The sequence below is a fragment of the Microplitis demolitor genome, chromosome 2, assembly GCF_026212275.2.
Source record: "Microplitis demolitor isolate Queensland-Clemson2020A chromosome 2, iyMicDemo2.1a, whole genome shotgun sequence".
Taxonomy (NCBI): Eukaryota; Metazoa; Arthropoda; class Insecta; order Hymenoptera; family Braconidae; genus Microplitis; species Microplitis demolitor.
This window is the reverse complement of record NC_068546.1, coordinates 5,864,514-5,878,252: the sequence shown is the minus strand read 5'-3', so window position 1 is coordinate 5,878,252 and position 13,739 is coordinate 5,864,514. Positions and strand designations below refer to the sequence as shown.

The 13,739-nt window shown below is 32.7% G+C and overlaps 2 protein-coding genes across 2 annotated transcripts; both read right to left on the bottom strand.

The window, feature by feature from the left end:
* Positions 1 to 4,935: 4,935 nt before the first annotated feature.
* Positions 4,936 to 7,938, bottom strand: LOC103569884 (uncharacterized). The gene has a single exon (XM_014442324.2). The coding sequence runs from the start codon at positions 7,936 to 7,938 to the stop codon at positions 4,936 to 4,938; it is 3,003 nt and encodes a 1,000-aa protein (XP_014297810.2).
* Positions 7,939 to 9,702: 1,764 nt separating this feature from the next.
* On the bottom strand, positions 9,703 to 12,416 carry LOC103569885 (ankyrin-3-like). The gene is made up of 4 exons (XM_053743252.1): positions 11,286 to 12,416; positions 10,163 to 10,455; positions 10,069 to 10,087; positions 9,703 to 10,026 (listed from the first exon to the last, which is right to left on the bottom strand). The coding sequence occupies exons 1-4, from the start codon at positions 12,414 to 12,416 to the stop codon at positions 9,703 to 9,705; spliced, it is 1,767 nt and encodes a 588-aa protein (XP_053599227.1).
* Between the last annotated feature and the right edge of the window lie 1,323 nt (positions 12,417 to 13,739).

Here is a 13,739-nt window from a genome sequence, read left to right as displayed (position 1 = left end):
TTAATCATCTACAATGTGAGCATTTAATGAATCATATGCTCCATATTGACCTGGATTTATTTCTCATGAGATTTATTTCTCATTAAATGCTCACATTGATAGATGCTTAAGGGAAAGTGAATCTGGACATGTTAGATATTGTGAAGAAATATGTTGAAAAATATTCTAAATAAATTGATAATTTATAAAATTATAATTTATTTTAAAACTTAAATATTAATTAAATTAATTATCTATAAAAAAGTTCGGCGTATTAATGAAATAAATTCCGACAATTTTATTGATTCGAATTAATTCACAATAAAGATAATCTCTTCCACTGTTTATATTTATTTGTTTACCTAAAACTGTCAAATTCTTCCACTACTAGCCATTCTAATTAACAACATCACAAATATGCCAAGTTCATGTTTTACGTGCCCTCCAGTGTAACCAACATTATTTTTCAAGCGCTTACTATACATTTCAATAGATTGACTACGAGTGAGAAATAATGTAACCAGGCATTAATGCTCCAAGCTGTACACGAAAAGTTCGTAAAAAAAAGGAGGGGGTAAAACTTCACGGTCTAGGCCGTGAAAAAAAGACGGTATAGTAGAGTCTCTAAAAAAGAGTCCCTTTACGGACGCCACCCAGCGCTTAAAGGTTGAACCTTTGGAGCAAGTATAACAAAAATATATTTTTTATACATATGTAAGATATATTTTTTTGATGAATCTTTTTCATGGGGCGAATAGTGCTAGTTCCGAGAAATTTAAATTTCGTTAAACAAGAAAATGCAATATTACTACAAAAAGCTAACACATCTTTATTCTTGAAACAAATAAAAATTTTTCTACTAAGTACCCGATGAAAAAAGTTTTTGTCTAATCATATATAATTATGCATAATCGTCTATATATGATTGGATCTCATTTAGAATACCTTTAAATTATTAATTAAGTAATTTAATTAGGATTTATTGATTTCATCAATATAAATATCGATTAAATTTAAATAAAAAAAAAAAAATCCTATTCGTTGACCACCACTTTACTACGAGGTCACCCATCCAATCAATGACCTACGCCGATGCTGCTTAACTTTAGTGATCGCTGGATTGTACTCTGATCCTCTAGTCTGTTATGAACTTACAATAAAGAAAAGTTTATGGCATTACTTAACTCAAATAATCAAGTCGATACATCATACGTAAATAATGCACCTAATAATGAACTTGATTTTGTACATAAATTACAATAGAATTCAATAGATACATATAATCAAATCTATTTATCTATAAACTTATAAATATTCGTATATAAATCGATATCGATTAATACTTTTAAATTGCTGCCGAAACCTTTGAACATTTTTTAAGTATTGGGAATTTAAGTTTATTTGATAGTTGACAAAATAAAAATTTAATAACATTTATATTAAAAAATTGTCATATTATGTAATATATATATATAACTACATATAACTTGTAACATGATGGAAAATTCGACATCGACTCGTGGTTTGAATTTATTGGAAATAATCAATAGTTACCGGATGAGCAAATTCTAGTGACATCTAGAATAAAAAATTTCGACTTTAACTGAGCCATCGATCGACCGCATGGATTGAAACGGGAGATCGGGGATAGACCGGACTGAACGGCCGCGTTTTTGTATTTGAACAATTCGACTCCGACCAACCGACCTATTTCGATTCCGAGTTTTCAACAATCCGATTATTGATCAAAGATTAATTAAAGTGACCGACACCGAAATTCCGAGTGAGCGATAGCCTGACGACTGGGAACATGCCGAAGCCTCGGTCCGAAACCTGAACACAGTGTGCAACCGATTTGTAAGTGAACTAGTAAACCGTGGTCGTGTAATAATTATTAATTAATTCTCCGTGACAACTGTATGATAGTGAAATTACGCGTTACTGAAATAAAATATTATTTTATATTTTATTTTATTCCAATCGAGCAATTCCGAGAATTACGGATTATCTCCTTCTCATTCGTTGCGGCAGCCGAGTCTTGCCATGTAAAATACTCTGACGTCACTTCGAGTATTTCGTTAAGAACTACGTCGAGTGTGTTGATGAAATAAACGACGAGTTTTTTTTTTCTTTCGACAACTGACTGTTATTTTTTTTTTTAGCAAAACTGACTGTTTCCGATCAACAACGTTTTGTTGTACTTTGGTTTATATCGAGTCAAGCCGACAACGGCATTTATTATGTTTGTGTAACCGACAATTTGTGTGAAACCAATCAGTTATTTTGTCTATTGAATATACGACTAATTTGTTTAATTCTGATCACTTATTTTATCGTAATCTTAACTGCTTGACCTTTCCCCGATCCGCCACCCTGAGCCGACATTTTACTAATTATTTATTTGGTGATTATAAAATCACCTGGCGCCCAACTTGAAGGGTTCTGACCAAGGTTGTCAAATAGTAAGTGTACTCGGACTTCACTCCGGTAGATCCCCGGTGGTGAAAAACCCGTTACAAACTTTATATCAGTCATGTCTGATCAGATCCAATTATATATAAACTTATGCACGAGCATACATGAATTTATAGTAGCCATGTCTGATCAGATCTAATTTATATGGATTTGTATCAGTCATGTCTAAACAGACCTAATTATGTATAGACTTATATATACTTAGATCTGATCATATATAGACTTATATATGGTAGTAAATGGAGTTGACAGCCAAGTATTATCATGTCTAATTATATATAGAGTCATATATAATTAGATCTGATCATATATAGACTTATATATGGGCTAATAACAGCCAGATATGATCAGATCTAACTATGTATGGGGTCATATATAATTATATATAATCATGCATGATTATATATAACTTCATATGTGATTATATATAATCATATATGATTATATATATGAACATATATAATTATATATAATTAGACAAAAACTTTTTTCATCGGGTATCAAAATATATGTTGACTTGAGGACAAAAATTTTGATACAAGATAATTATTTACGTGGTGTAAAAAAATTTTGATTTTGCGAATCGTTAAAAAGTATAATTTTAAAAGTATTCGTAACAATTTGAAAAATTGAATCGTTTTTAATTGTTCTAAATCGTCTTATGGATCAGAAATTCAACTATTATATGTCAATTGAAAAGTATTTAAAATAATTTAAAAAAAACAAGTCGTTTCTAATCATTTCGAATCTTCATACAGAACGGAAATTCAATATTATTTGTCGATTTGAAAGTATTCAAAACAATTTGAAGTACTGAATCGTTTTTAATTGTTCTAAATCTCCTTATGTATCAGAAATTCAACTATTATATGTCGATTCAAAAGTATTTGAAGCTATTTGAAATATCAAATCGTTATGAATTGTTTTTTGAATCTGCCTACGAATCCGAAATTAGTTTACTATTTGTCGATTAAAATGTATTTAAAACAATTTACAAAATTAAATCGGATTGAATCTTTTTAAATCGCCTCGACGAACCAGAAATTCAACTATTTTTTGTCGATTCAGAAGTATTTGGAAATATTTGAAAAACTAAATTATTTTAATTCTTTTTTAATCTTTTCGTATACGTCGATTCAAAACAATTCATTTTCATTCACACTTAAAAAACATTTTCTATTAAGTCGATTCGAAAATATTTAAAACGATTAAAAATTTTTTTTTTTGAATTGTTTTGAATCGATTTGAATTGTTTCTTTTAATCAGGGCGCATCTATATCATACCAAAACGGATCGTGTTTATCGCGATCTACTTTTTAAGCGCCACCACTCATAACCATCAAACTATTAAATAAAAAATTTACATCAATTACTTACGTATATTCTATTACTTGATTATATTTCTTGATATTAAATAATAATTTTTTATTGCACTTATTAGAATTATTAACATGTGATGATTCATTTCAACTAAAAATAAAATCGTAATAAAGTTAAAGTTAAAAATTCATCTATTTTAACCTCAAACTTTTTATGGGCATTTGCCATTATTATAACAGAACGGATCGTTACTATAGCAAAACGATCTTATGATTTCGGGATCCGCCTGGATCGCGATAATCATAATCCGATAGACCAACACTTTCCGAATCCAAAGTATAACCAACCGAGGAGAGTGAATATCACGATACCGTTGAGTGGTGAGCACAATATTTTTTTTTTCCGTGTAGCCAAGAAAACTTGACGGCATGTAATGTCCATTTTTGCCTACGTAGGATTTACAAAGTGTTCGTGTTGTTGGTCCATGTATTCAATTATTCGGTTATCAATAGCACCACTCAGGGAGAGGTGATTCCACATTTGTAAATGCTGTACCATTTCACAAAGTCCGACATCGCCGGCATGTGGACACACTGGAACTGATCGTTTTATTTTGTAATAATTGTTGAAATAAAATAATCATTATTGGTCCATTCAATATCAGCTTAAATTTGAAAAATCCTCTAGTTAATAATAACAGTAAATTTTTTTTTAACTACGAAAAATTATCTTAACTCCAAGTGTCTTGCTTCAGACTTTCTAAAGACTTATGACGTCGATTTGCTGAAGACTTAAGATATAAACTTATATTAGATCTCCCTGAGAATCCTACTAGTAATAAGGTCGCATCTTAGAAATTTTTTTAAGTCAAACAAGAAAATATTATTATTATTTATTATTCCCAGAAGTACAGCTTGATATTTACAAGCATTCATACATATTTCACTTACGATTACTTTAACTTTATTTTAATAATTTAATACGATAATAACTGAATAAATATCAAATATCCAACATACATATTTTTAATATATATATATATATATATATATATATATATATATATATATATATATATATATAAATCTAAATAACTCTTTGCACTTTTGTTATGCTTAGTTTCATTGGTAGTATCGCTCTCGCTGATTGCACTTGTCCTTCTTATAGCTCTCCAACCTTTTTCTTTCCGATATTCTTGAATAATATACAGACCTCCTTTATTGGTGGACCTCGTAGCACGTGTCTAACACATGTGTCCAGGTCTGCATCATATTTACCATCTGTAAGTTTCTGTAGTTTGACTCTTACTTTGTCTGAGCACAACTTTCTGGCCTCTGCGCAGACAAAAAGATGATTGACTGTCTCTGGTTCACCCGAGCATATATCACATTCGGTGTTACGAAAACCTTTCTTATGTGCCTTTCCATAATTTCCACACCTGAGTCTAGCCCAAATCTCCTTCATCCAACTATCAATAGATGGATCGCTCCAAAATGGTTCAGCTGATGTGCATGTTTTTACAAACTTATATAATTGACTAAAAGATGACTCCTGAATCTTTTTATTGTTGCTGCTGTTCTGCGCATCATAATAGTGTTGTAGTCCTGCTTCCAGTCGCTCCGCTATTTGTTCTGGTTCAGCTTTATTCCAGATTAATTCTGGTATGTCCTCGGCATTTATTTCCTTCAGAGCTTTCATCAGGTCCTTACTCCATCTTGACGGGTTTCCATTAAGAATGTTTCTACATTCTTCTCTGAGGCACTTCCTTGGCCATCTGTGCTCTTCCATTTTCATAATGTCCACCAGGTAGTCGCTTGCTCTCTTTCTTGTTACATATAAGTAACTCGGTACATCCGCTTCCGCTCTCCACAAGTACTCGGGCGTGTTTTTGGCGACTCCCAATGCCATTTTATTGGCTTTGGCATATAATTTCTCGAAGATGCTATTGGGCGCCCATCCCCAGATTTCCACTCCATACATTGCACCAGAGTTAGCCAATGTACTGTAAAGATATAAACGATCTCTTAGTCTTGAACGTCCTGCTCTTTTGATCAATCCCCACGTTGAGTTTATCGCCTGTCTTGTTTTTCCTGCTAGCCACCTGGTGTGCTTTTTAAAACTTCCTCCGCATGTGAACCAATATCCGAGATACTTGAATTCCTGCACAATATCTAGTTCCGCTCCCTCATATGTCCATTTTGTTTTCTCATTGTCACGTCGTCCTCTTTTTACTATCATAATTACAGTCTTCTTTTTGTTTACGAGCAGGTCATTCTTTGGTGCGTACTTTTCCAGAGACTGCAGCATGTTCTGGAGCCCTGTTGCTGTGTCCGAGACCATTGCTATATCATCTGCATATTTAATAACATGGAATCTTTTGGTGCCCATCGTTGTACCACCAATATTCTTCTCGCTCCATATATCGTCGATGTCATCGGTGTAGATATTATATAAGGCCGCACTCAAGGCACATCCTTGACGTACCCCGCTTGTTGACTCAAATTTACCAGTTACTTTATCGCCAACTTGTATCTGGTTCCAGGTGCTGTTGTATATATTTTTGATCATATTATGCATTCTTCCATTTATCCCCAGCCTATGAAGTTTTTCGAGTAGCTTTTCCCTGTTTGTTCTATCAAACGCATTTTTATAATCCACGAAGCATATATACAGTTTGCCCCCTGGTTGTTTGAGTCTATTGTTGATGAGCGTATTGAGGACAAAGACATGATCCCTGGTTCCTCTATTTTGTCTGTATCCAGCCTGACTTTCTCTTATACAACCTTTTTCTTCTAGCCAGAGGTTGATCCTTTTCGCCATCAGGTTGGTCAGAATCTTGTATCCAGTGTCCAGTAAGGAGATTCCTCTGTAGTTGGCTGGATTATTTGCTTCCCCTGTTTTGAAAATGGGGACTATTATAGCCGTATTCCATCCCTCTGGTAGCTTTCCTGATGTCCAGATTTTGTTGATTGCGTTCAGGAGTTCAGGTTGTCTCTCTCCGGGGATGTTCTTGATGAACTCCGCCGTTATTCCATCTTCTCCAGCGGCTTTTCCGTTCTTCAGTGTCTTCAAAGTTCTTTGTAATTCCAGCATTGTAAAATTCTCATCCAGGGTGTTGTCTCTTACTACATTAATATTGCTGTCTGCGCTCTCTGTGCTTAAGGTTTTGGGTGAACTGATGGGGTTACAGTTCAGCAGGGAGGAGAAATGCTCAATCCATTGCTGCCCGCTGATTTCCTCACTTGGCATGTTGATGTATTTTCCTCTGTAGGCGTTAATAGTTCTCCACCAGGCCGACATGTCTCGACATTTATTGAGTTGAGTCCACTTTTCGTTTTTCCACTCTTTCTCTGCCATGTCTTTTGTAGTGCGGAAGATTTTTCTGCTTTGGACTAGTAATGCTTTGTTTTCTTTATTTTCATCCTGTAGATACTGTTTCAGCATTTTCCATACCTTTTTCTTTGCCTGTCTGCATTCAGGATTGTACCAGGGTTCCATATAGCTGCTTCTCTTGGCCTTTTTCTTTTTTATCATGCCGCAGTTCTTTGCTGTGTCTGCTATTGCTGTTTTTAGCCTCTGCCATGAAACAGGGTCTGCGTCTAGGTCAAACTCCTCCCATCTCTCCATCAGTAACTCAGCATATGCTTCGGCTTTCTCTGCTGCCCACCTGAGAGTTTCTTTCCTTTTCGTATAGCCAGTTGTTTCATTCGGCGCTGCACTTGTCTCTTCTACGGGCTGTTTATAATCTCTTTCGATTATCACCTTGACCGGCAAATGGTCAGATTCAGGTCTTGTTCCAATCGTGAGTTTCTTAATTGTCTGTAAGCATTGTATTCCTACACATATCACGAGATCCAGGACTGATGCACATACTTCACTACTTCCACCGACGAACGTGACCCTTCCTTCTTCATCCCCTTTGACACTGCCATTGGCGATGCTTATGCCCATTTCTTCGCATAACTTGATTAATAAACGGCCTTCCACATTGATAATCTTGTCCTGGGAGCTTCTGATGCTTTGAAAGTCTTTTTCCCAATCACAGTATACGTAGCCCCTGCTTTCCCCTACCCTAGCGTTACAATCTCCTATTACCATCACTGTCAGTCCCTCACTGGTGCTCTCGTCAATTTCATTTGTAAGTGCTGTTATTACTTTTCTCATACCTACATTGTTGTAAATGGTTATAATGCTGATATTTCTAAACAAGAAAATAATAAATTCTATTAATTTGTCAAAAATAAAGTTTTTTTTTAATTTCCGCAAAAAAAAAAAAAAAACAATAATATCAATTCTTGTTAGATAATTTTTACCATAAATAAGGAAAAAAGGAGTTGGTGCTATAAAAAAAATGAAATAAGGTAAATGTCCCAATACCGGAACAAGACCCAATATCGGAACGATTTGATAATCATTATATTATATTCTAAATCGTACGTGATGAAACTAAATAAAACTTTCTTTATTTGAAACCTTAATCCTTCAGTTAAAAAATAAGATATGAAATAGATTTTAGAAAATATTTAAAATATGAAAAAAAATGTTAATTAGAGCAATAGTCTCGGATTCATGACTTTTTCATGTCTCTTAATGGTTTTGCTAAGAAATCAGTCAATGGTCTTAAACTTGTAGAAAATGCATAGAATTACTTTTCAATAATTTTGTTTTTGTATATGCATCTTGAATGATATGAAATTCAAGAAAACATTTTAAAAATATGAAAAAAATAGTATTATTATATCAATTTTACTGTTCGTCTATTGGTACACCAAAATGAACCCGTGCCCAGTACCGGAACAGCCAATCATATTAATGTTATCGATAGACATTAACTAAGGCTAAATCAAGTACAATATTAATTATTACTGGAGCCCTAATATTTAATGCAGTATGTATGATTGTTATAAAAAATAGATTAAGTATAGATAAAATCTAATTTAAATCATAAAAAATAAATTTTTATTTTTAGTTCTTTTAAAATTATTTTTCTAGTATAACCTCAAATGATTTATTTTGTTTCTATTCTTTAGTTCAAAATATTTATTTTCATTGAATATTCAATCATTTAAAAATTTTAAATACATTTTACATTATGGGTGTGATATAGCAGACATCAGACAAATTTAAAATTATTAATAAATCGAGTAAATAATTAATAATCTTAAATTTAAAAAATTGAAATTCAAAAAATTTTGAAACTAATAGTGCTTTTATCGTAAATATTATTTTTTTAATTATTTATCTTATTTATTTATAATTTTAAAGTTCTCTGATGTCTGCTACATTCATACTCATTTTATATTAATATTATTTAATAATTATTAATATTTTCACCATGAATAAATACAAAAAATAACTTATTTTATTTACTGTTTCGGTATTAGGACAGCCGAATTCCCGTATTGGGACAAGGCTATTTCAGCGTTCCGGTATTGGGTCTTTTGGGTGTCATAGAAAAAAATTTTTTTTTTTATATTAAATTTAAGAAAAATGAATTAATTTGATTATTTTTAAATTGGTAAATGTCTATTTTATATGATGTAAGAAATTATTTTGCTTTATAATTAATTTGAATATTTTTAAAACGATAAAAATCAGTCTTATATCCTTCGTCGTTCCGGTATTGGGAACTGACCATTTCGATCACGACGTCTGGTGGCAAAAAAAAATACTAGTTGTAGTGTGCACTTTAGTATACAAGTATATAAAATAATTCATAAAAATTAATTAAAAAATAAAAAAAAATTAATTATTCTAAAATGGAACTCATTAAATTAAACCCTCGTTTGAAAAATAAAAGTAGAGTTTATTGCGCTGTGAATGGTTGTGGTAGTAAATCAAAAAAATCAAAATAATCAAAAAAATATTAACATTAAAGCTTATAAACACAAATCAATAAAAATACACCACTATATTTAATTATTTTTACTAATGCTTAGAAAACGCCGAGTCTTTCAATCTAGTCCGAACTTTTTCAACTATTAGCTTTTTTTCATCTTCAGTAAGCTTTTTTACGTCGATCCATTCTGGACACTTGCGTTTTATAACACTCGTAGAAACAACTTCTTCATAGACTTCACCTTCGTAAACATCATCAAGATCTTCATCAGCATCTTGCTGACTTAAAGAATTATTCGCAGCTACCGGGTCTTCTGTTACATTTTGGCTACTTACATATTTACGTTTTACCTTTGAAAAACAAGCATGCTGGAGGATTGGTGTTGAATTATATTCTTTAACAATTTTTTCTTGCTTATTTTTTCATCCACATTTTTTATCAGTCGCAGATAAGACATCTAGTTGATTTCCTTTCCTAAAATTAAAATTAATGTCATTAAATAATTAATATCATTTTTTCTGTGAAAATTGAGGTTAGAAAATTACTTACCGGTAACAATATAATAAAGCAGCTACTACATGTTTACATTGTGTTCCTTTGCCAGCCTTGCATGAGCATTTTAGACTTAAAATTTTTTTAGATTTTGATACTGATCCCTCAATTTCGTGAGGTTTTTCTTTCAGATGAGATGTTTGTAAACACAATGCCGAAAAAGTCACAACATCACTGTTTATACTTTCAATATTTTTACCACATTTTAGTAAATGACCCGCTGCTATTATTCTCTCGGCATCTTTAATGTTCTTCTGAGCTGGATTTGATCCGACCCAGTTAAATATTTCCTCGATAGTAAACATAAATAAATAAAATTCACAACACTAATCTAATGTAAACATATCAGTAACTCTTTACTTGCACACAATACGTAGCCATGTTTTTTAAGCCACGTCCACTGGTCAGTTCCCAATTGGGACATTTACCTTCTTAGCCTACAAAATAAAAGAACAGAAAGTTTTCAACAGTATTAAATATTTATTGTAAAATATATATACATAACATCAAATAAAAGTTAGCAAACTATGTTGTTACTACAAAGATTTATAAAATCTTCTAATTCTTTATCATTAAAAGATGTTGCAATTGTTTCGCAACATTCATACAGTAAATGAGTGTGAAATAAATCAAATACTATTTCTCTACTTTTTTCTATCAAGATACTTCTTTTAATGGCAGTTTTTAAACGAATTCTAACAATGTCATAATAGTTAAACAATTCCTCGGTATAATCATCTAGACATAAACTCCGAAAATCTTTCTGAAATGAAAGTTTTACTAACTCCGTCATTTTACAATTCAATACATACCAAAAAGAAATTTTAGTATTTCCAATTGTTATTTGTTTTAAATTTCTGATATTATCGTCAACTCTTTTTTTAATATGTTCAAGCTCTGGCACATTTTTTTCTGGGCTGCTGTCGTGGCCTGAAGATGAGTGTATTGCCGATAGTAATTCTTCTTTAATTGGGAAACCAATCATATGTCTACTAAATATGTAATACAATAATTCTATTTTCAAACAACAAAAATAATTCTTAAGACATAAAATGTATTCCAAATCATGTTGATCATTTGGGGAGATAGCTTCCTCTATTAATTTTGAAACCTCAATTACTGCATAATTAATGTTCCTACAATCGAAATTGGTCTCAAGAAGTATAAATCCGGTGACCGATAGATGTCCATACATACACGTGTAGTGAACAAGTGAATCATAAGATTTGTTTGATCCAAATTTCACATTGACGTCAGCTCCAGCAGCGTATAAAAGTTCTATTATTTTCAATTTCTTTAAATCAGAATAAAATTCTTGTCTACTATAATAAATAGATTGATTATTGGCATTTACGACCAGGTAAAACAATACTGGTTCACCATAAATATCTCGATCGTTGGGATTCGCGCCTTTCGCCAAAAATGATTCAACTAACTTGGGATCATTTGCTTCAACAGCATGCATCAATGATGTTTTATTCGACCTTGTATTTAAATGAATATCAGCTCTATGCTCCAACAATAATGCTGTCATTTCGTCGTCTTTTCGAGCAATCGAGCAGTGTAACAGCGTTAAATCCATGTCCTTCCAAAAAATTGGTTGGTCCCATTTATTATGAAAGAATTTATTGTTAAATCGTAGATTTACGTCTGCGCCATTGTCCAAAAGCAACGCCGCTATTTTAACATAGTTCTTAAACACAGCGATGTGGATTGGATGGTGAACATCGGCGCATTTTGGGGTAACACTAGCTCCATATTTTAATAGAACTTTGACACACTTAACTTTATTATTTAAGCATGCAAGATGTAGCGGCGTAAATCCATTTTTTATTGGTCCATTTAATACAGAATCAAGACGTGCTCCATTATTAATAAGAAGCTTAATGATCTTGGGATGTCCATACCATGCTGCTAGGTGTAGAGGAGAACTGCCTTTTCGTCCTGAACTATTAACATTTACACCTTGGCGAATCCGCAGTTTGACCAGTTTAATATCGCCAATTCGAACGGCATATTTAAGTGATCCTCCAACTAAACAAATACTCTTTATAATTAATTCAACTCCGTTTTTCCTCAACGATTCCGAAACTTTTCCTAGTTCGTACTCAAATGCCGGCTTTGAAAAACGATTTTTAGTTGATACCACCGAAACTCCTGATTTATTTAACGTTTCTATTAAATCGTAATTTTCATCTTCATCTCGAACTTGAATACTTGAAGTAATACCACTGCTTGTAACACTCGACATATTTTTAATGATAAGTTTTATACAATAGACGATATACGCACAGGTTTAATTCACTTGCGGCAACACGTGGTCTTTACTTGGAAAAAGTATGTTTTACTGTAGTTTGAGTTTGAGGCAGGTCAGTGTCTTGCATATAGTTCAGCTATTTCCGCCCTCTACGTTTTCATCCCCATCCTAATAAAAATTAAGTAGGGGAGGGAAGGGCAAAATGGGGTACTTAAGGAAATACTGCAGTCATACAGTCATGCATAACCATATATTACCAATGCCAATTGTAATATTACAGTCATAAATAACCATATATTGCCAATTTCTATGTATATAGTCGTCCCAACGATAGCTTGGAAATTTTTCCCCACCACCATAATATTAGAATGCGCGCATGCGCCAAAGCTATAAAACCAACATTTAAAGGGTGGGGGAAGAAGCCGTGGTGGGAAAAAAAACCCAAGCTTTCATCGGGACGACTATAATCATTTTTTGTCATATCAACCGCGGAAGTTGAATTTTTCAGTAACATGCAGAGGGCGCAAACTATATGATTTCTGGCAATCTATAGTTTAGTTAACTTTCCTCGAACTAGGATCGAATAGTAACTTCTCTCTCTCTATCTGCCTCTACATTCCTACACGACTACTAAAATACGCACTATAGATGAGCTGAATTATCTTTTAATTCGACAAACGTCCGCTAGGTAGAACTTTCAAATTAAATAAGCAGTAATTAAATATTTTTGACTGTTTCTCTCGCAAATTCAACTTCCGTCGATATGACAAAAAATTTTGTTCGATACGTTATGCTCAAAGGTAAGAACCCTGACAGACTTGAAGTGACGTCACAAGTTTGAGTCTGTGGATACATTCTCATCAAGACCTCGTACTATATCCGGACTTGCTAAGAATGCGCCCATAACCTCAAACTCGTGACGTCACTTCAAGCCGTCAAATGGCTACCGTTCTGCATACGTATCGAAAATAACTATTTTAATCATTTCTTTCTCCCGCGATATCTCTCGGAGGAATTAATCGATTTTGATGGTTGAGGTGGCAATCGACGCATTTCGTTGAGTTCTATAGAGTTTTGGGTAAAAGTTATCAATTCATCTTTATCGTCATTTAAATATTTTACAACATTTTCACAGCAGTCGTAAGGTAATTTCGAACGAAAGACCGACGCTTTAACAACTAGGCTACGCAACCGACAGTGACGACTAAGTTTAGTTGTGCTAGACATATGTTATTATTGTTGATTATAAGATTGAAAGAATATATTCACTTTTGAAAAAACTAAATATAACTTAATATAAAAGAATGACACAGGAAA